The 23,906-nt window shown below is 46.0% G+C and overlaps 1 protein-coding gene across 2 annotated transcripts in view; it reads left to right on the top strand.

Moving 5' to 3' along the window:
- The window catches only part of ankle2 (ankyrin repeat and LEM domain containing 2), a 99,318-nt gene that overhangs the window by 16,646 nt on the left and 58,766 nt on the right, over positions 1-23,906 (top strand). The window contains exons 2-4 of one of the 2 annotated variants that reach the window (XM_072469709.1): positions 17,251-17,721; positions 19,555-19,749; positions 21,360-21,553. In XM_072469709.1, the coding sequence (XP_072325810.1) occupies positions 17,262-17,721; positions 19,555-19,749; positions 21,360-21,553 (849 nt within the window). In that variant the 5' untranslated portion in view covers positions 17,251-17,261. The remainder of the gene's footprint in view (positions 1-17,250; positions 17,722-19,554; positions 19,750-21,359; positions 21,554-23,906) is intronic. The other variant, XM_072469797.1, reaches the window with a different exon arrangement.

Consider the following 23,906-nt stretch of genomic DNA (forward strand, 5'->3'; position numbering starts at 1 on the left):
TGATGAGACACCGTATATGTCATCACACGAAGTGATGCAATGTCTTGTGAGCTTGCTCTTTTGTAGACCCCATGGTAAGGAAACCACAGTAAGTGATATTCCAATAAAGTTAAATGTTTTCCTTGCCTCAGCACTCTGTAAATATTCTATGTTAGCATAGCAATCAAAAATATTAAAACAGGAGGCTGGGAGAAGGGTTGCAGCTGTGTTTCAGTGGCATATTCCTCGAAACAGATTGGCACTTGATGTTTTGAAGTCTGAGCCCCTGGTGATTTCCTGCTGTAGAGTTGGCTGAGCCCAGCCTACCTTCCTTTTGGTTCTGGTATGGGTGGGGATTGGTAAAGCAGTGCAGTTTATTCATTGAGAGCAGCTTGTCCAGTTGCCAGTTCTTTGCTCTGTGGTGAGTGGCTCCTATGGTGGCAGTGGAAGCCTGTTCCAATCATATTCCTCATTTGGCTAAAGTTATCTGCCATGCTGCCCAGTGAATTGGTGACATTGAACACAGAGGTCTATTTGGCAGCTGTCTGAGAGGCTGTGCAGCAGATGGCTCAATACATATTCTGCATTCTGTAAGTCAATATCAATTGCATACAGCTTTACACTTGCCACCATATATTGGATACTTCTGGATAATCCTGCAGTGACGCCATCAGCCATTTTGCTAAGAAAGTGTTTTCTTTAAAAGAAAATGGGCTATTGAGAATAATGGCTGAATGCTTCAACTGGGGAGTCGGTCCTTGGAATGTGCTTTCCAGCATCACTTCTACCTGTTGCTGCTTTTGCCCTTTCATTTTCTATGCCTCACTCCCCACACTGCTTCCTGCTGAATATCCAAATCATCCCTGGTTGATGCCCCTTGCACTGGAAGTTGCCTGGTTTCTGGTGGCCTTGAATGCCGAGGGTCAGCTGCTCAAAAGGGTGGAATCATTGAAGGAAGGTGCGCCCCCCCCCCCCCCCCCCACACACTCCTTTTGTGGGTTGTCTCCTGTTAAGTACAGCTTTCTTCTGTAAGGTGTAAAGCATGTTGAATGTGTTTAGCTCCAGATTACAAGCCAAGAGGTTTGGGGACATCCTGAGGTCACGAAAGGTACTATGTAAATGCCACTGCTCTGCTTTATGACCACAGCTTTTAAAAAGAAACAGTTTATTATCAGCATTTCTTAGTGAGAAAAAGGCAGGGTTTAATGCTTGCACAGCTTTGGTTCCCTATGTGTTGATCCATTCGGAATCGGAATGCTTTGGGGATGATGTATAGTCCTGTTACAGCATAAATATAGTTGAAAAGCAGGAATTGAATTGCCAAATATTTGGAGAATTACTGACCAACCGCACAAAATGAAATGTTCCTCCAGAATAATTTTCATATTTTGGGTTGTCGTAAACCAGACTGGCAGTACGGTTGGAATTATTGTGAAAATAAAATAATTTAACTTTGCAGTTTTATATTTTCTTTTCTTCCCAAAGGCAGCTGGCAACATTCCAATATCTCATCTGAGTAGCCGTTCCTCGTCTGACTGAGCAATGTTGACGGGTTATTTGTTAAACTGGGCACTAAAGCCCACAAAGTCCACACAACTGTGACCTAATTTACCTTTAAGAGCACTTAACTGAGCATTGGCCATGAATCTAATAGGGAATGTGCGTGACTTAGTGCTGCAGTCTGTACCAAACTATCCAGGGAGAATGGCTTACCATTCAATCATTCCAGCAGATTTCAAAATGGGACAGATCCAAAATATAAGACTAAATCCTTTGTCTTTTCGACTGTGCATAATGTGAGAAAATCTGGAGAGCGAATTAAAATTTTATGCCAATCTTGAGTTTCAGATTAATAAAGAAACTGATCCACATCCCTACACATCTGGTATTTTTTTCTCCTACCTTTCTTTCATGGTAGATTTGTAACACTGCTGTTCTTGGTTAACTCAGTAAGGACGCTGTGTGTACAGTGTGGAACTACAGGAGGCAGGCAGAAGATCATAGAATCCCTACAGTGCAGAAGGAAGACATTCCACACATCGAGTCTGCACCGAACCTCCGAAAGAGCACCATACTTAGGCCCATTTGGCTGCCCTATCCCCATAACCCCATCCAACCTTTGAACACTAAGGGGCAATTTTAGCATGCACAAAACCTGCACATTTTTGGACTGTGGGAGGAAATTGGAGCACCCGGCGGAAACCCACACAGACTCAGAGAAAGTGCAAACTCCACACAGTCACCCGAGGTTGGAATTGAACCCGGGTCCCTGGTGCTGTATGACTGCAGTGCGAACCACTGTGCCTCCATGATGCGGATTTTAGGAAAATAGATTTGTCTTGTATTTACAGTAAATAAAGCAGTACATTCTTTTAAAAAAGGGACACAAACCTGTACAATTCTATGGAGTGGAGATTCCTGCGTTGGACTGGGGTGAGCACAGTAAGAAGTCTTACAACAGCAGGTTAAAGTCCAACAGGTTTGTTTCAAATCACTAGCTTTCGGAGCACTGCTCCTTCCTTCACCTGAGGAAGGAGCAGTGCTCCGAAAGCTAGTGATTTGAAACAAACCTGTTGGACTTTAACCTGCTGTTGTAAGACTTCTTACAATTCTATGGAGGACAGTGAGCTCTGTATTGTAATCCAGTAATCCAAGTGATAGTCATGGACTCACTTGCAAAGTTAAAAAGAGAAGCTGATATATTTTTGAAGAAAGCATGTATATAACAATACTAGATGTCACGCAGAGAGCTGCAGGTAATTTTCCAATCCCAGGGTTCATTTGACAGATTGCTGGAACTTTGCTGCAGGGTTTACTTTGTCACCTGAACCCTCATGATTTGTATTGCTGCCCTGTGATCCACTGCTAGTCAACCCAGTGTGCTTCCTACAATAGGAAGAGTATTATATCAGAACTAAAATGGCTCGTGTTGATTGGCAAAAGTTATTTTATTTACATTGTGCGCAAATTAAATTTAGTCTTGTTGTTATGTCGCAAATTACTCTCACTGATGTGTAGGAATGATGTGGTTGGTAAATAAATATACTGACATCTATCACTTTATCAAAAGAATGTGTGTACCCTCTTTTCTGCCCCCCACCATAAATGGAAAAAAATAAGACCCGTGAATTTGCCCAAAGTTCTCATAGTATCTGCCAAAGTAAGACCACAGCACTGCTCAGAGCTGTCTGTGAATGTTCTTATTACTGATGGCATGACCTAATAGCTATGGTTCTATCTGATTATGCCAAGCTAATATAAAGATCACAGGTTATTGCCCAGTTGCAGGATGGGACAATGAGCAGATTTGTCGGAGCAGGCAGATGTGAGGTAAACAATGTCTTTGATAAACCCAAGACACGTTTAAACAGAAGTATAACGTTTGAAAATGAGTTCTAACTTTCGTGATTAGAGTGCTTAATGTAAAAAAACACAAGGTAGTTAAAAAAAATGAATGAGATGGTATTATCACGTTGGGTTGTTGGACAAAGCAAACTGAGTCGACTGGCAAATCCCCCCCCCCCAATCAGTGACAAAAGTTGTTGCTAACTTTTGGTTGGCTCTTAATTTGGCTCTGTTTAATCACATTTGCTCAAGAGTCGCCAGGTATCTTTCGACACCGCCACAAGGTTCAGAACCGAATACTCATCAATGACTCGATACACCAGTTAGTAAGTTCAAAAGCAATGCTCATTTATTTACACACAGTCAAATCTACTCATGCATAAACTCTACAAACTAAACTACCACTATTCCTAAAGCCTATACTTAGCTTCGGGTGCCCACTCAGTCAGAGGAACAATGGCCGTTGCTCGGTTCTGAGGCTGCTGGGTCGAGCTGTTTACAGGGTAGCAACTAGGAGCGTCTATCACGTAGTGTGCGTTGGCTTGGGACTTACTTGGTCTGGTGCAGCTGCTAGAAACAGGTCTCTCTCTTCGGTGAGAGCCCTGCGCTTTTGGGCGGGCCTTGAAAATGAAAATCACTTATTGTCACAAGTAGGCTTCAAATGAAGTTACTGCGAAAAGCCCCTAGTCGCCACATTCCAGCGCCTGTTCGGGGAGGCTGTTACGGGAATTGAATCGCGCTGCTGGCCTAGAACTTGGCCTCAGCTAATTGGGTCTTTTCCAATCATCTGTATCGATTTTCCTCCAATAGAGGGGTGGTACCCTGATCGCTGGGCGTGTCCTGGTGACTTGTCAGCCTGCTTTGTCTCAGCTTCTTCTGGCGCCGGGGAGTCTGCCATAACATTGTGTATCTAAGTGTTTCCCTTTTGTCCCCGGAGATGGCTCATTAGTATGTAGATCGTTTGGTAGTTTCTTGAGAGTTTAAGGTTCTAATCAACAGACAGAGCTTGCACCTGCTTGTTTCTTAGCATTGTCCAATTTTCCCTGCATTCTTTGCAAGTGTCCATTTTGTAATCGGGACGTGGCCATCCCAGATGGCTACAAAGTATAGATGAGGCAAAAGTTAAATTGCAGACCAGTTGTAAAGTTACCGATTTCTGATTCAATGTTTTTTGAACCCCCTTGCATTGGAGATTACTCATAGGACCCATACTTAAAGGTTACAAATATTTATTGCGATGCAAAAAAGAATCAGAAATGTATTTTGATGCACAAAAGGGAAAACCTTTTGCTTGAAAATGGAGATCATTTCCGTGACACTAGGATAAAGGATCCATTGTAGGTGGCAATTTTGTTTTGGGAAGTCTGAAATATTAGACAGTTCAAAATAAGATTAAGTGTGGGTGGACAAAAAGTATATTAGATATTCCATATTTGGAGGCAGTTTGAGATCTTGTGAGGTGAACAATTGGTTCACAGGAGTTAATCATACAGTGCAGAAGGAGGCTATTCGGCCATCGAATCTGCACCGGCCCTTACAAAGAGCACCCTACTCAAGCCCACGTATCCACCCCATCCCCTAACCCAGTAACCACCACTTAACCTTTTTTGGACACTAAGGGCAATTTAGCATGGCCAATCCACCTAACCCGCACATCTTTGGATTGTGAGAGGAAACTGGAGCACCCGGAGGAAACCCACGCAGACACGGGGAGAACGTGCAGACTCCGCACAGACAGTGACCCAGCCGGGAATCGAACCTGGGACCCTGGAGCTGTGAAGCAACTGTGTTAACCACTATGCTACCGTGCTGCCCGAATACGAATATGTATGCTAATATATATGTATTTATTGTGGAAAAGAATCCTTGAAGACAGCTGACTTATGATGCACATCATTCATTCGTCAGATATATTAATTCTGAAAAGAAACAAGCAAAAGCTGTTTAAAAGCACATGGGATATTTGGCTTTATTAATAGAGGCATGGAGTACAAAAACCAACACTGGTTAGGGCCTCAGTTGGAGCATTGTTATAAATTCTAGGCATCATGCTTTGGGAAGGATTTCAAGGCCTTGGAGAAGTTGGTGTTTACTAGGGATGAAGAGCTTCAGTTTTGAGGAGAGACTGGAGAAACTGAGCTTGCTCTCTTCAGGCCGGAGCTGCTTAGGAGGGGATCTTATTAAGAGGTATTCAGAATGTTGGTTTAGATGGGGTAAATAAGGAAAAATGTGAGCGGGGGGATGGTAATCAGAAGACGCAGATGTTCGGATCCCAGCTGCTGTACAAGTCAGATCCCAGACTGAAATCTGGCTTGATAGATCCTTACATTTTTTCAGAAGCAGTGGAGGAAAGTTACTGAACAAATTCACAGGTGAACAAAGAATAAATATTTATTAAAACAAGAACAGTGAAATACGTTACACCACACAAAAGTTGGAAAGATCTCAATACAAGCACAAGACGATTCAAACCCGATGTCCAAGATGGCGCCGGAGCATGGCGACCCTCTGCGAGCTCACTCCCCCCGTCCCTTTTCTTTAATCTCCTATCAGTGTTCTGACCGAACACTATTTTCCTCTTATATAATTACTAACAATGTTCTTCTATGTTTTCTTCTGCACGGTAACCAATCACTGTTTGTCGATTGTCAATGTACTCTGTCGATTATTCTTTTTGTCTACTATGTACATACTGTGTATGTTCCCTCAGCCGCAGAAAAATATTTTTCACTGTACTTCAGTACATGTGACAAATCAAATCAAATTCCCCAGCAATATTTTTACAGACACCTAAGCCAGTGAAGAGTTGTCACTCGCTTGACACAGACTTCTCGCTTGGGACTAACACCGTGTTACAAACCAGGGGCTGATTTAGCACAGTGGGCTAAACAGCTGGCTTGTAATGCAGCACAAGGCCAGCAGCGCGGGTTCAATTCCCGTACCGGCCTCCCCGAACAGGCACCGGAATGTGGTGACTAGGGGCTTTTCACAGTAACTTCATTGAAGCCTACTTGTGACAATAAGCAATTATTATTATTAAATGGTTTCCTCCCGATGAATTCCTGAGCATTCACTTGATGCTTTACAGACAACTCGTATCTCTCCCCGAGACCCGGAAAACCGTACTCTAAACTCATTGTTTCTTCATCAACAGAGCAAACAAATGAGTTCCCTAAACCATGTCTTCCAATAGCACCTCTGCTAAACTGATTACTAAGTTGCATATTCAGTTAATTACTGTCCCACTAGTCTTGAGGTTTATCAACAGAGGACTTCAAATCTATGTCTTGCTCTGACACTGAATCCATCCTCTCAACTTGTCTTTTCTGTGTCTGTCTCCTCCAGACCACTGTCGTTAGGCAGTAGTAAAGCTTTTCTACTTTGTGTTTGGTTCCAGGATCACTGAACTTTCAACCTATTTTAAACCCTCTCTTTTACTTCACATGCCGTAAAATCTCATTAAAAATGTATATACAAACAAACCCAGAAATTCTGAAACCTCAGTCACAAGTCTGTCACAGATTCCCAGGCACCAAGGTTCATAAACAAAACCTAAATGAAACTAAAATTATTTTTACCTTTCTTAACATATACATAAATACATTGTTCATAACAGATTTATGGACAAAGAATCAGAGACACCAGGAGGCAACATTTAGTTACACCGAAGGTTGTTATAAACTAAACTTACCCCAGGGGTAAGCCATGGGGTACGGGCCTCTGGCACGGAGTCTGTCCCTGTTGTTCAGAAGGGAAGGGGGGAGAGGAGCAGAGCATTAGTAATTGGGGACTCGATAGTCAGGGGCACAGATAGGAGATTTTGTGGGAGCGTGAGAGACTCACGTTTGGTATGTTGCCTCCCAGGTGCAAGGGTACGTGATGTCTCGGATCGTGTTTTCCGGGTCCTTAAGGGGGAGGGGGAGCAGCCCCAAGTCGTGGTCCACATTGGCACTAACGACATAGGTAGGAAAGGGGATAAGGATGTCAGGCAGGCTTTCAGGGAGCTAGGATGGAAGCTCAGAACTAGAACAAACAGAGTTGTTATCTCTGGGTTGTTGCCCGTGCCACATGATAGTGAGATGAGGAATAGGGAGAGAGAGCAATTAAACACGTGGCTACAGGGATGGTGCAGGCGGGAGGGATTCAGATTTCTGGATAACTGGGGCTCTTTCTGGGGAAGGTGGGACCTCCACAGACAGGATGGTCTACATCTGAACCTGAGGGGCACAAATATCCTGGGGGGGAGATTTGTTAGTGCTCTTTGGGGGGGTTTAAACTAATGCAGCAGGGGCATGGGAACCTGGATTGTAGTTTTAGGGTAAGGGAGAATGAGAGTATAGAGGTCAGGAGCTCAGATTTGACGTCGCAGGAGGGGGCCAGTGTTCAGGGAGGTGGTTTGAAGTGTGTCTACTTCAATGCCAGGAGTATACGAAATAAGGTAGGGGAACTGGCAGCATGGGTTGGTACCTGGGACTTCGATGTTGTGGCCATTTCGGAGACATGGATAGAGCAGGGACAGGAATGGATGTTGCTGGTTCCGGGGTTTAGGTGTTTTAGTAAGCTCAGAGAAGGAGGCAAAAGAGGGGGAGGTGTGGCGCTGCTAGTCAAGAGCAGTATTACGGTGGCGGAGAGGATGCTAGATGGGGACTCATCTTCCGAGGTAGTATGGGCTGAGGTTAGAAACATGAAAGGAGAGGTCACACTGTTGGGAGTCTTCTATAGGCCTCCAAATAGTTCTAGGGATGTAGAGGAAAGGATGACTAGGATGATCCTAGATAAGAGCGAAAGTAACAGGGTAGTTATTATGGGAGACTTTAACTTTCCAAATATTGACTGGAAAAGATATAGTTCGAGTACATTAGATGGGTCGTTTTTTTGTACAATGTGTGCAGGAGGGTTTCCTGACACAGTTTGTTGACAGGCCAACAAGAGGCGAGACCACGTTGGATTTGGTTTTGGGTAATGAACCAGGCCAGGTGTTGGATTTGGAGGTAGGAGAGCACTTTGGGGACAGTGACCACAATTCGGTGACGTTTACGTTAATGATGGAAAGGGATAAGTATACACCGCAGGGCAAGAGTTATAGCTGGGGGAAGGGCAATTATGATGCCATTAGACGTGACTTGGGGGGGATAAGGTGGAGAAGTAGGCTGCAAGTGTTGGGCACACTGGATAAGTGGAGCTTGTTCAAGGATCAGCTACTGCATGTTCTTGATAAGTATGTACCGGTCAGGCAGGGAGGAAGGCGCCGAGCGAGGGAACCGTGGTTTACCAAAGAAGTGGAATCTCTTGTTAAGAGGAAGAAGGAGGCCTATGTGAAGATGAGGTGTGAAGTTTCAGTTGGGGCGATGGATAGTTACAAGGTAGCGAGGAAGGATCTAAAGAGAGAGCTAAGACGAGCAAGGAGGGGACATGAGAAGTATTTGGCAGGAAGGATCAAGGAAAACCCAAAAGCTTTCTATAGGTATGTCAGGAATAAGCAAATGACTAGGGAAAGAGTAGGACCAGTTAAGGACAGGGATGGGAAGTTGTGTGTGGAGTCTGAAGAGATAGGCGAGATACTAAATGAATATTTTTCGTCAGTATTCACTCAGGAAAAAGATAATGTTGTGGAGGAGAATGCTGAGCCCCAGGCTAATATATTAGATGGCATTGAGGTACGTAGGGAAGAGGTGTTGGCAATTCTGGACAGGTTGAAAATAGATAAGTCCCCGGGATCTGATGGGATTTATCCTAGGATTCTCTGGGAGGCCAGGGAAGAGATTGCTGGACCTTTGGCTTTGATTTTTATGTCATCATTGGCTACAGGAATAGTGCCAGAGGACTGGAGGATAGCAAATGTGGTCCCTTTGTTCAAGAAGGAGAGTAGAGACAACCCCGGCAACTATAGACCGGTGAGCCTCACGTCTGTAGTGGGTAAAGTCTTGGAGGGGATTATAAGAGACAAGATTTATAATCATCTAGATAGGAATAATATGATCAGGGATAGTCAGCATGGCTTTGTGAAGGGTAGGTCATGCCTCACAAACCTTATTGAGTTCTTTGAGAAGGTGACTGAACAGGTAGACGAGGGTAGAGCAGTTGATGTGGTGTATATGGATTTCAGCAAAGCGTTTGATAAGGTTCCCCATGGTAGGCTATTGCAGAAAATACGGAGGCTGGGGATTGAGGGTGATTTAGGGATGTGGATCAGAAAATGGCTAGCTGAAAGAAGACAGAGGGTGGTGGTTGATGGGGAAATGTTCAGAATGGAGCTCAGTCACAAGTGGAGTACCACAAGGATCTGTTCTGGGGCCGTTGCTGTTTGTCATTTTTATCAATGACCTAGAGGAAGGCGCAGAAGGGTGGGTGAGTAAATTTGCAGACGATACTAAAGTCGGTGGTGTTGTCGATAGTGTGGAAGGATGTAGCAGGTTACAGAGGGATATAGATAAGCTGCAGAGCTGGGCTGAGAGGTGGGAAATGGAGTTTAATGTAGAGAAGTGTGAGGTGATTCACTTTGGAAGGAATAACAGGAATGCGGAATATTTGGCTAATGGTAAAGTTCTTAAGTGTGGATGAGCAGAGGGATCTAGGTGTCCATGTACATAGATCCCTGAAAGTTGCCACCCAGGTTGATAGGGTTGTGAAGAAGGCCTATGGAGTGTTGGCCTTTATTGGTAGAGGGATTGAGTTCCGGAGTCGGGAGGTCATGTTGCAGCTGTACAGAACTCTGGTACGGCCGCATTTGGAGTATTGCGTACAGTTCTGGTCACCGCATTATAGGAAGGACGTGGAGGCTTTGGAGCGGGTGCAGAGGAGATTTACCAGGATGTTGCCTGGTATGGAGGGAAAATCTTATGAGGAAAGGCTGATGGACTTGAGGTTGTTTTCGTTGGAGAGAAGAAGGTTAAGAGGAGACTTAATAGAGGCATACAAAATGATCAGGGGGTTGGATAGGGTGGACAGTGAGAGCCTTCTCCCGCGGATGGAAATGGCTGGCACGACGGGACATAGCTTTAAACTGAGGGGTAATAGATATAGGACAGAGGTCAGAGGTAGGTTCTTTACGCAAAGAGTAGTGAGGCCGTGGAATGCCCTACCTGCTACAGTAGTGAACTCGCCAACATTGAGGGCATTTAAAAGTTTATTGGATAAACATATGGATGATAATGGCATAGTGTAGGTTAGATGGCTTTTGTTTCGGTGCAACATCGTGGGCCGAAGGGCCTGTACTGCGCTGTATTGTTCTATGTTCTATGTTCTAAAGTAGAATGCACTGAAATGCAAATTAAAGTGTGGAGGAAGCAGATTCATTGCTAATTGGATAGATAGACACTCAAAAGATAAATTGGCATGGCTTTGGGGAAAGCATGGGGGAGTAGGACTGGTTGGAAAGCTCTGGCAAAGTCATGGTGTGGCGAATGGCCACCTCCGGAGCTGTATTATTCTATGAAGTATGTTCAGGTCTTTTCTTTTCGGTGGATATTAACTTTATACATGTCTGCGTTTTTCACTCGGAAAGAAATCTACATCCATTTTGAGAATGGAGATGAAAGGCATCTTAAGATACTTACTACCTTTTTTTAGTTTTACATGTCTTTCCATTTGTTTTTTTTCCAGGCTTCATATGTGGAAGATTGTGTACTTAAATAGAAAGGTCTCATTAAATGCTGTGTCCTGTTGCTGTTTGAGATGATTTAGACGATCTGAGGTGTGTTGCATCATGCTAGAGTTAGTGACAAAATAGCATTTAACATTTCTGTGTATGTGAGCAGGCCTATTTGTTGACCAAAGATCATCGACCTGAAACGTTAATTCTGTTTCTCGCTCCACTGACGCATTTTCTGTTTTTATTTCAGTTTTTCAGCATCTACAGTATTTTGCTTTGTGACCAAATTACTGTTTTTTTTAAACTTCTGCATTACATTATGAGCTGATAGCACCTATTTTATTATGAGGTAGGGCAGAAATGGGGGAGGATAAAAATGTGATCTAATTTTATTCAGCTTTCATGATAAAGCTGCAAATCTTATTCTTGGATTTGACTATTTTGGACAGCAGCTAAATCTCGGAAATACTATCGCACATTACATGGAGCGTTTGTGTTAAGAAAATTACTAAAAAGGATCAAAAGTTGCACAATTGTCACTTAAACCTAAAGGAAAAGGCATGTGAAGGATTGAAGATGTTACCTTGAACTCCTTGTTAGTTTCTTTTTTTTAAAAAAATATATTTTATTGAAAATTTTTGGCCAACCATCACAGTACATTGTGTATCCTTTACACAGTAATATAACAATATAAATAACAATGGCCAGTTTTATAAACAAGAAATAAATAATATATAAACAAAAACAAAACTAAATGGCAACTGCCTTGTCCCAGATAAATATTCTCCAAAAATATGTTTTAACAGTCCAATATACAATTATCTATAACAACAACCTATACATATTATACTTCTATATTAACATCCCTGAGAATCCCTCTGGTTCCTCTCTTCCCCCCCCTCCCCCTCCCCCTGGGCTGCTGCTGCTGTCTTCTTTTTTTCCATTCCCTCTATCTTTCTGTGAGGTATTCGACGAACGGTTGCCACCGCCTGGTGAACCCTTGAGCCGATCCCCTTAGGACGAACTTAATCCGTTCCAGCTTTATAAACCCTGCCATGTCATTTATCCAGGTCTCCACACCCGGGGGCTTGGCTTCCTTCCACATCAACAGTATCCTGCGCCGGGCTACTAGGGACGCAAAGGCCAAAACATCGGCCTCTCTCGCCTCCTGCACTCCCGGCTCTTCTGCAACCCCAAATATAGCCAACCCCCAGCTTGGTTCGACCTGGACCCCCACTACCTTCGAAAGCACCTTTGTCACCCCCACCCAAAACCCCAGTAGTGCCGGACATGACCAGAACATGTGGGTGTGATTCGCTGGGCTTTTCGAGCATCTCGCACACCTATCCTCTACTCCAAAAAATTTGATAAGCCGTGATCCAGTCATATGCGCCCTGTGTAACACCTTAAATTGTATCAGGCTTAGCCTGGCACACGAGGACGATGAGTTTACCCTACTTGGGGCATCAGCCCACAGCCCCTCCTCAATCTCCTCCCCCAGCTCTTCTTCCCATTTCCCTTTCAGCTCGTCTACCATAATCTCCCCCTCGTCTCTCATCTCCCTATATATGTCTGACACCTTACCGTCCCCCACCCATGTCTTTGAGATCACTCTGTCCTGCACCTCCTGCGTCGGGAGCTGCGGGAATTCCCTCACCTGTTGCCTCGTAAAAGCCCTCAGTTGCATATACCGGAATGCATTCCCTTGGGGCAACCCATATTTTTCGGTCAGCGCTCCCAGACTTGCAAACGTCCCATCTACAAACAGATCTCTCAATTGTGTTACTCCTGCTCTTTGCCATGTTCCAAATTCCCCATCCATTCTCCCCGGAGCAAACCTATGATTATTTCTTATCGGGGACCACACCGAGGCTCCCGTCTTTCCCCTATGCCGTCTCCATTGCCCCCAAATTTTCAGAGTAGCCACCACCACCGGGCTTGTGGTGTATTTCTTCGGTGAGAACGGCAACGGCGCCGTCACCATGGCTTGTAGGCAAGTCCCCCTACAGGACGCCTTCTCCAATCTCTTCCACGCCGCTCCCTCCTCTTCTCCCATCCACTTACATTCCATTGAGATGTTGGCGGCCCAGTAGTACTCACTCAGATTCGGTAGCGCCAGCCCCCCCCTATCCCTACTACGCTGCAAAAATCCCTTCCTCACTCTCGTGGTCTTCCCGGCCCACACAAAACTCATGATACTCTTCTCAATCCTTTTGAAAAAAGCCTTCGTGATCACCACCGGGAGGCACTGAAACACAAAGAGGAATCTCGGGAGGACCACCATTTTAACCGCTTGTACCCTCCCTGACAGTGACAGGGATACCATGTCCCATCTCTTGAAGTCCTCCTCCATCTGTTCCACCAACCGCGTTAAGTTTAACCTATGCAATGTACCCCAATTCTTGGCTATCTGGAGCCCCAAGTAGCGAAAGTCCCTTGTTACCTTCCTCAGCGGTAAGTTCTCTATTTCTCCACTCTGCTCCCCTGGATGCACCACAAACAGCTCACTTTTCCCCATGTTCAGCTTATATCCTGAAAATTCTCCAAACTCCCCAAGTATCCGTATTATCTCTGGCATCCCCTCCGCCGGGTCCGCCACATACACCAATAAATCGTCCGCGTAAAGAGATACCCGGTGTTCCTCTCCTCCCCTGAGTACTCCCCTCCACTTCCTGGAACCCCTCAATGCTATTGCCAGGGGCTCAATCGCCAGTGCAAACAATAATGGGGACAGAGGACATCCCTGCCTCGTCCCTCTATGAAGCCGAAAATACGCAGACCCCCGTCCATTCGTGACCACGCTCGCCATCGGGGCCCTATACAGCAGCTGTACCCATCTAATATACTCATCTCCAAAGCCAAATCTCCTCAACACCTCCCACAAATAATCCCACTCCACTCTTATCAAATGCTTTCTCGGCATCCATCGCCACCACTATCTCCGCTTCCCCCTCTGGTGGGGGCATCTTCATTACCCCTAGGAGCCTCCGTATATTCGTATTCAGCTGTCTCCCCTTCATAAACCCAGTTTGGTCCTCATGGACTACCCCCGGGACACAATCCTCTATCCTCATTGCCATTACCTTGGCCAGAATCTTAGCGTCTACATTTAGGAGGGAAATAGGTCTATAGGACCCGCATTGCAGCGGGTCTTTTTCCTTCTTTAGGAGAAGCGATATCGTTGCCTCTGACATAGTCAGGGGCAGCTGTCCCCTTTCCTTCGCCTCATTAAAGGTTCTCATCAGTATCGGGGCATGCAAGTCCACTTATTTCCTATAAAATTCGACTGGAAATCCATCTGGTCCCGGAGCCTTCCCCACCTGCATACTCCTAATTCCTTTCACTACTTCCTCTATCTCGATCTGTGCTGCCAGTCCCACCCTCTCCTGCTCCTCCACCTTAGGAAATTCCAGCCGGTCCAGGAAGCACATCATTCTCTCCTTCCCATCCGGGGGCTGAGCTTCGTATAATCTTTTATAGAATGCCTTGAACACTCCATTCACTCTCTCCGCTCCCCTCTTCCTCATCCCTCACTCCCCCTATTTCCCTTGCTGCTCCCCTTTTCCTCAATTGATGGGCCAGCAACCTGCTCGCCTTCTCCCCATACTCATACTGTACACTCTGTGCCTTCCTCCACTGTGCTTCTGCAGTACCCGTTGTCAGCAAGTCAAATTCTACGCGTAACCTTTGCCTTTCCCTGTACAGTCCCTCCTCCGGTGCCTCCGCATATTGCCTGTCCACCCTCAGAAGTTCTTGCAGCAACTGCTCCCGTTCCCTACTCTCCTGCTTTCCTTTATGTGCCCTTATTGATATCAGCTCCCCTCTAACCACTGCCTTCAGCGCCTCCCAGACCACTCCCACCTGGACCTCCCCGTTATCATTGAGTTCCAAGTATTTTTCAATGCACCCCCTCACCCTTAGACACACCCCTTCATCTGCCATTAGTCCCATGTCCATTCTCCAGGGTGGACGCCCTTCTGTTTCCTCCCCTATCTCCAAGTCTACCCAATGTGGAGCGTGATCCGAAATGGCTATAGCCGTATACTCCGTCCCCATCACCTTCGGGATCAACGCCCTTCCCAAAACAAAAAAGTCTATTCGCGAATAAACTTTGTGGACATAGGAGAAAAACGAAAACTCCTTACTCCTAGGTCTACTAAATCTCCACGGGTCTACTCCTCCCATCTGCTCCATAAAATCTTTAAGCACCTTGGCTGCAGCCGGCCTCCTTCCAGTCCTGGATCTCGACCTGTCCAGCCCTGGCTCCAGCACCGTATTAAAATCTCCCCCCATTACCAACTTTCCCACCTCTAGGTCCGGGATGCGTCCTAGCATGCGCCTCATAAAATTGGCATCATCCCAGTTCGGGGCATATACGTTTACCAAGACCACCGCCTCCCCCTGTAATTTGCCACTCACCATCACGTATCTGCCCCCGCTATCCGCCACTATGGTCTTTGCCTCAAACATAACCCGCTTCCCCACTAGTATAGCCACCCCCCTGTTTTTCGCATCTAGCCCCGAATGAAACACCTGCCCCACCCATCCTTTGCGTAGTCTAACCTGGTCTATAAGTTTCAAGTGCGTCTCTTGTAACATAACCACGTCTGCCTTAAGTTTCTTAAGGTGTGCGAGTACTCGTGCCCTCTTTATCGGCCCGTTCAGCCCTCTCACATTCCACGTGATCAACCGGGTTGGGGGGCTTTTTACCCCCCCCCCCCCCTTGTCGATTAGCCATCCCCTTTTTCCAGCTCCTCACCCGGTTCCCACGCAGCTGTGTCCCCCCCAGGCGGTGCCCCCCCCCCCCCCCCCCGCCCACCCCACCCCATTCCGGCTCCCCCCTCTCCCCAGCAGCAGCAACCCAGTAACTCCCCCCTCCCACCCACCCCCCCCGCTAGATCCCCCACTAGCGTAGTTACACCCCCCATGTTGCTCCCAGAAGTCAGCAAACTCTGGCCGACCTCGGCTTCCCCCTGTGACCTCGGCTCGCACCGTGCGACGCCCCCTCCTTCCTGCTTCCCTATTCCCGCCATGATTATCATAGCGTGGGAACAAAGCCCGCGCTTCCCTTTTGGCCCCGCCCCCCATGGCCAACGCCCCATCTCCTCCACCTCCCTCCACCACCACCTGTGGAAGAGAGAAAAGTTACCGCATCGCAGGATTAATAACATAAAACTCATCTTTCCCCCCCCTTTTTCCCCCCTCTTCGCCCCCCATACTCGCCCCACCACTTTGTTTCAAACGTTCTTTTTAATAACCCGCTTATTCCAGTTTTTCTTCCACAATAAACGTCCACGCCTCAGCCGCCGTCTCAAAGTAGTGGTGCCTCCCTTGATATGTGACCCACAGTCTTGCCGGTTGCAGCATTCCAAATTTTATCTTCTTTTTGTGAAGCACCGCCTTGGCCCGATTACAGCTCGCCCTCCTTCTCGCCACCTCCGCACTCCAGTCTTGATATACGCGGATCACCGCGTTCTCCCACCTACTGCTCCGAGTTTTCTTTGCCCATCTAAGGACCATCTCTCTGTCCTTAAAACGGAGGAATCTCACCACTATGGCTCTAGGAATTTCTCCTGCTCTCGGTCCTCGCGCCATCACTCGGTATGCTCCCTCCACCTCCAGCGGACCCGCCGGGGCCTCCGCTCCCATTAACGAGTGCAGCATCGTGCTCACATATGCCCCGACGTCTGCTCCTTCTGCACCTTCAGGAAGACCAAGAATCCTTAAATTATTCCTCCTCGCGTTATTCTCCAGCACCTCCAGTCTTTCCACACATCGTTTATGGTGTGCCTCGTGCGTCTCCGTCTTCACCACCAGGCCCTGTATATCGTCCTCGTTCTCGGCAGCCTTTGCTTTCGCGACCCGAAGCTCCCGCTCCTGGGTCTTTTGCTCATCCTTTAGTCCTTCGATCGCCTGTAATATCGGGGCCAACAGCTCCTTCTTCATTTCCTTTTTAAGTTCTTCCACGCAACATTTCAAAAACTCTTGTTGTTCAGGGCCCCATGTTAAACTGCCACCTTCCGTCGCCATCTTGGTTCTTGCTTGCCTTCCTTGCCGCTGCTCCAAAGGATCCACTGCAATCTGGCCACTTCCCTCTCCTTTTTCCATCCGTTTCCAGGGGGGATTCCCTTCTGGTTTACCGCACAGTGCTTCTAGCCGTTAAAATTGCCGTTGGGGCTCTTATTAAGAGCCCAAAAGTCCGTTCCACCGGGAGCTGCCGAAACGTGCGACTTAGCTGGTCATCGCCGCACCCGGAAGTCCCTTGTTAGTTTCTAAGCGCTATATTAAGACGGGCATTTTTAGTTTTTTCATAGACTATTTTTCCTCTTCTGCAGACAAAGACAGGATGGAATCTATTTTGATGAGACTGAAGCAACTCACCCCCACTGAACTCAGACAAGAAATTCTCAATGCTGGATTGAACTATGGACCCATAACTTCAACAACCCGCTTCATTTTTGAGAAGAAGCTAGCGCAGGTGTTGGAACGCCAGGAAGGGGGAGAAGCAGATAGGCCACCTGAGCTCACCAATGATTCAGCAAAATCTGAAGACAGCAGTGCTTTGCGTAGCCACTCCTCGGACTTGTCTGACTGCAGCTCTGCGGCATGTTCTGCCGGATCCCACAGCGATGGGCATTTTGGGTATGATGTGGGACTAAATCCACCAGATGAGACAGCATTGTCAAAAGATGTAGATTCACGTGATTTACAGAACAGTACCGAGCAGATGTCAGGAGGATCAGCTGCCACCTCTTCACTTTATTATGGGGTTTGTCCAGTCTGGGATGACATATTGTCTCGGAATGGTGAGTCTCTTAAATTTATAGTTATGCCAAATGTAACTCTTTGTGTTGTGGGGGTGAAACCCACGTAGACACGAGGAGAATGAGCAAACTCCACACGGACAGTGACCCGGGGCCAGGATCGAACCCGGGTCCGTGGCGCCATGAGGCAGCAGTGCTAGCTACTGCGCCACCGTGCTGCCCAAGTTTTGATTTACATATCAATGTACATATTGATGCCTGTTTGTAGACTTAATTTGTTATGTGAATTGTTTTGAGTAGTAAATTTATACAATACAAAGCAGTATCAGTAGGAGAGGGAGGAATGACAGTCTAGACTTGTCTATGGAGGGATATGACAATGTAGTAACAATATAACGGGGTCCAGTAACCAACAGTAGCAAATTCAAATGCAGTTTATCACTCCCTATACTACTAAAAAACAATATTTTCTAATCCACTGATAAGATGGAAGTGATATTCATACATTTATAGATTTCATAGAATTTACAGTGCAGCAGGAGGTCATTCGGCCCATCGAGTCTGCACCGGCCCTTGGAAAGAGCACCCTACTTAAGCCCACACCTCCCCTATCCTCATAACCCAGTAACCCCACCTAACCTTTCTGGACACTAAGGGCAATTTAGCATAGCCAATCCACCTAACCTGCACATCTTTGGACCGTGGGAGGAAACCGGAGCACCCGGAGGAAATCCACGCAGACACGGGGAGAACATGCAGACAGTGACCCAAGCCAGGAATCGAACCTGGGACCCTGGCGCTGTGAAGCAACTGTGCTAACCACTGTGCTACTGTGCCGCCCATTATATATTTAGGAATTATGGTCACTGTTTTTGAAGAATCTTACGCACCATTATTTGCAGCTGACAGGGCATTTCAGTCAGAAATGCCTTGCTGATTGTTTAATTTTACTGTGGTCAAAATGATGAGGCTGGCCTGAACCCCACCTGGCTCTCTGCTCTTCTGGACAGTGTTCAGCTCCATAATACCTTACAGGGAAGTAACACCTTACAGAAGGGGAAAGAATGGAGTGAAAAGTAACTGAAGCAAGTACATTAAAAAAATAAATAAAAATAATGACAATGGCAAAGATGTTTTTTGCCAATTGTTTGGAATCTATGGCACAGTTGTAATTTTTGCCCTTGAATGGAGGCATTCCCAAGGGTATTTACGATTCAACCACATTGCCGAGGATCTGGAGTCACATGTGGGCCAGACCAGGTAAGGACGGCAAATTTCCTTCCCTAAAGGACATTAATGAACCAGATGAGTATTTACAACAATCTACAGTGGTTTCATGGTCAATTAGAGTTTTAATTCCAGATTTTTATTGAATTCAAATTTCACCATCTGCCACAGTGAGATTCGAACCAGGGTCTCCAGAGTGTTACCCTGGGTCTCTGGATTACTCGTCCAGTGACAATACCACTGCCTCCCCTGGAAATTCTCCATGGAGCCACAAGGTGGCTATTGCCTGCAAGCAGAGGACAATTCATACAATTTATTTACAATTCCAATTCCTGCTTTCTGACTTTAAAGTTCCAATGCTTTATCTTTAATGCTAATTGGCTGTTTATAATGTCGGCAACCAAAGGAATAACTACGTACAAATAGTGTGACTTTTAAATTGGACTTTACAATAGTGTACTTGTATTATTATGTTAAAATGATTGGCAATCTCAAAATGGCGATTGGTTCTCCAATCCAATTTCCTTCACCTGATGGTAGTAAGGATGCTTTCAGAGACATGGTGATGTTGGTTATTGTGACTGGTTTTTTTTGTAGAAGAGCATTGTCCCTTTTCTTTGTAATTTGTCTTTTATTCTTCCTGAAAAGACAAAGTGCATGTATATTTGGATAAGAAGGAAGCCCTTCAAGCTGTAAAGATGATGAAAGGATCTCGATTCAAAGCTTTCACTAATCGAGAAGATGCAGAAAAGTTTGCCAGAGGTATTTGTGACTACTACCCCTCACCAAGCAAGTCATCTGCGTGCATATCTCCATTGAAAGCCAGTGTGATGTGTAACCGAGGTAAACTGTTGTCAGCTTGTTTCCTGAGGATTTGGGGAGTTTGTACTTTTCCTAGGAAATTGTCAAAAATGTTTTGATATTTTTGTAAAAGGATATGTGTTATTTTGGGGAATTATTTCCACTGTCCAAACCTTCATACCAAATTCACAGTAAAACCATAAAGTGGTATATTTAATAACTTTGGAATTTGTCACTGGACTGCGTAGATTAACATTTACTGATAATTTTTGCATAGTGTAACGTTTATCCCAGTAAGTGCTCATTTGAATAGGAATCCATCCTTTGTCAAGGGCAGGTCATGTCTGACAAATTTAATTGAGTTCTTTGATGAGGTGACGCAGGCAGTGGGTGAAGGTAGTGCCGTGGACGTTGTATATTTGGACTTTTAGAAAGAATTTGATACAGTGCCACGTGGCACATTGGTTAGCAAATGAGAAATGTTTGGGATTGATGGGTCCTTGGCCGCTTGGATTAGAAGTTGGCTAAGAGATAGGAAACAGAGGGTAGGTATAGATGGGCATGTCTCAGAATGGAGACGTGTTGAAAGTGGTGTTCCCCAGGGCTCAGTGTTGGGACCCTTGCTTTTTCTAATTTGTATAAATGATTTAGAAGTGGGTGGTGAGGGCAAAATCTCTAAATTTGCAGATGACACTAAGCTAGGGAGAATAGTGAATTGTGAGGATGACGCTGAGCGACTTCAGAGGGGCATTGACAAGTTGGCCAAATGGGCAGACACCTGGCAGATGAACTTCATTGGAGGTAATGCATTTTGGTAGAAGAAATATGGGGAGACAATATAAGCTCAATGGTACAATTTTGAGGGGAGTACAGGAGCAGAGGGACCTCGGAGTTTAGGTGCATAATTCTCTGAAGGTGGCCAGGCAAGTTGAAACAGTTTTTAAGGCTTCTAGCATCCTTGGGTTTATAAATAGAGGCATAGAGTATAAAAGCAAGGAAGTGATGCTACACCTCTACAAACCATTGGTCAGACCACATTTGGAACATTGTGTTCAGTTCCGGGCACCATATTTAAGGAAGGAAATTAAAGCCCTGGAGAGAGTGCTGAGGACACTTACTTAAAGGATACCAGGAATGAGGAATTTTAGATACAAGGAAAGATTGGAGAAATTGGGCTTGTTCTCCTTGGAGCAGTGAAGAGTAAGAGGCGACCTTATTGAGGTGTTCAAAATCCTGAACAATTTGGACAGGGAAAAGAAGGATATTCTGTTTTTACTAGTTGGTGTGTCAGTGACTCGGGGTCACAATTTCAAGATGGTCAGCAAGAGAGTTAGGAGTGCAATGAGGAGAAACTCCTTTACTCAGCATTGTTGGGGTTTGGAATGCGCTGCTTGCTTGGGAGAGTGGTAGAGGTGGATTCCATAGGATGTTTCAAAAGGAGGCGATATATATTTGAAAGTAATGAATTTATAGAGGGCTTGAGTTCAGGCTGGGAAATGGGATTAGCTAGGTTGCTCTTTTGGGAGCCGGTGCAGACACGATGGGCCGAATGGCCTCCTTCTCAGTTGTAAGTAACAATAACATTTACTTTTTCTTCCAATCTAAGTCATGCATTTATTAAAGTTTTTCTGCTTTCTTGCATTTTTTGCCAGATGGCGTAAGTTCACTGGAAGTAGAAAGCACCAACAGGGAGCGAGCCAACAGTTTTAAAAGCCCACGCTCGCAGGACTTAACATCTAAACTACGGAAGGCCATTGAAAAGGGAGACAAGACTGCTTTTCTTGACCTTGTGTGGAGTAATCCACGTTATCTAATCGGATCTGGAGATAACCCTACAGTTTTACAGGTTTGGGGAGTCAATATTTTGTTCCTGGAACTATAATGCGTTAGTACACATCCTATCATTGAGTAGTTTGAATATTGCAGAAAATTACCTTCAGCTTCATAAACAAAGAGCTTGTGATTTTGAAGAGAATGAAACACTGGGAGGGGCTCAAATAAAAAGAACAAAGTTTGTGCGGTGGAAACACTAGCCTGACACTAGCCTACATTGGGCCTGGAATTGAGAATGAAAGCTGCCTGTATTCCGCTGACACTTTGCTGACTTTGGTTTTGTGGGTGAAGTCAACATTTTATGGTTTGTGTGGATTTCACTGGGAATAGCTTGGGTTGACTTGCTTTGGCCCCTGTGATTCAATATTTCACTCAATGGTTGCTTGCTAATATTCACTGGTCTGTTAGCGTTAGCAAACGTTTAGCCAGACCAGGTAAGCATGATGGACAGCAGAAGATAGAATAGGAGTCTTCTGTTTCTCAGGAATAATGCACACAATCTTTTTTTTTAGAAAACATTTTATTGAAGCATTTGTAATTTTCACAGTTTAACACATTAACATTTCTTAAACAACGCTCGTCACACGCAAAAAACCTGAAAACCAATGTCCACTACTGTCCACGCCCTATTCCCTAATTACCCGTATACTGAGTTGAATACTGCATTTGCTGACCTTTTAATTTTCTCTGAGAAAGTCGACCAACGGCTGCCACCTCCGGGTGAACCCTAACATTGACCCTCTTAAGACAAACTTTATTTTCTCGAGAAGCAAAGGCCAAGACATCGGCCTCTTTCGCCCCCTGAACTCCCGGATCTTCCGACACTCCAAAGATCGCTATCTCCGGACTCGGCAGCACCAGTGGTTTTAGTACCGTGGACATTGCCTTAGCAAAACCCTCTAAGCTTCGGGCATGCCCAAAACATGTGGACATGATTTGCTGGGCTTCTCGCACACCTGTCCTCTACTCCGAAGAACTTACTCATCCTAGCCGCTGTCATGTGTGCCCGGTGGACTACCTTAAATTGTATCAGGCTCAGCCTGGCACATGATGAGGAGGTATTAACCCTGCTTAGGGCATCCGCCCACAGACCCACCTCTATCTCTCCTCCTAGCTCGTCCTCCCACTTGGCCTTAAGCTCCTCCACCGATGTTTCCTCCGCCTCCGAAAGCTCCTGGTAAATATCCGATACCTTCCCCTCTCCCGCCCAGGTACTGGAGACTACTCTATCCTGTATCCCCCGTGGCGGCAGCAGCGGAAAGGCCGGCACCTGTTTTCTCAGGAAGTCTCGCACCTGCAAATACCTGAAACCGTTCCCTGCTGGCAATTTAAATTGATCTTCCAAGGCTTTCAAGCTGGGAAAGCTCCCGTCTATAAATAGATCCCTCATCCTTCTAATTCCTGCCCTCTGCCAACTCTGGAACCCGCCATCTAGCCTACCCGGTACAAACCTATGGTTATTATAAATCGGGGTCCAAATCGATGCTCCCTCCACTCTCTTATGTCTCCTCCATTGCTCCCAGATTCTCAGAGCCGCCACCACCACCAGACTTGTGGAGTATCGGGCCGGCAAGAACGGGCATGGTGCCGTTATCAGCTAACTACATGACGTCTTTACATGACGCCGCCTCCATCCGCTCCCATGCCGACCCCTCCCCTGCTACCCACGTCCTAATCATTGCTATATTAGCCGCCCAGTAGTAATTGTAGAAGTTCGGCAGCGCCAACCCACCCTCCCCCCGATTGCGCTCCAGCAACACTTTCTTCACTCGCGGGGTGTTACCCGCCCACACAAAGCCCAAAATAATCTTATTTACCAGCTTGAAAAAGGCCTTAGGGATGAAGATGGGGAGTCACTGAAAGACAAACAGAAATCTGGGGAGGACCGTCATTTTCATGGTCTGTACCCTCCCCGCCAGTGATAGCAGGAGCATATCCCATTTCTTAAAAGTCCCCTTCCATTTGTTCTACCAACCGGGATAGGTTTAACTTGTGCAGTGCCTCCCATTCCCGGGCCACCTGGATTCCCAGATATCGAAAGCTCTTCCCTACCATTCTAAGCGGCACCTCTCCCGCAGTCTCCTCTCCTGTCCTCTTGCCTGGATCGCAAACATCTCGCTTTTCCCCATGTTCAATTTATACCCCGAAAAATTGCCAAATTCCCCCACTTCGCCATCCCCTCCAGCAGCAGCAGCAGCAGCAGCAGCACATTCCAGTTCCTAGAGGCTCTTAACACCATGGCAAATGGCTCTATGGCCAGAGCAAACAGTAGTGGGGAGAGGGGGCACCCTTGCCTGATAAATACCCTGACCTCAGCCGGTTTGTACTCACACTCGCTACTGGTGCCTGATAGAGCAACCGCAGCC

The sequence above is a fragment of the Scyliorhinus torazame genome, chromosome 1 (genome assembly GCF_047496885.1).
Source record: "Scyliorhinus torazame isolate Kashiwa2021f chromosome 1, sScyTor2.1, whole genome shotgun sequence".
Classification (NCBI taxonomy): domain Eukaryota; kingdom Metazoa; phylum Chordata; class Chondrichthyes; order Carcharhiniformes; family Scyliorhinidae; genus Scyliorhinus; species Scyliorhinus torazame.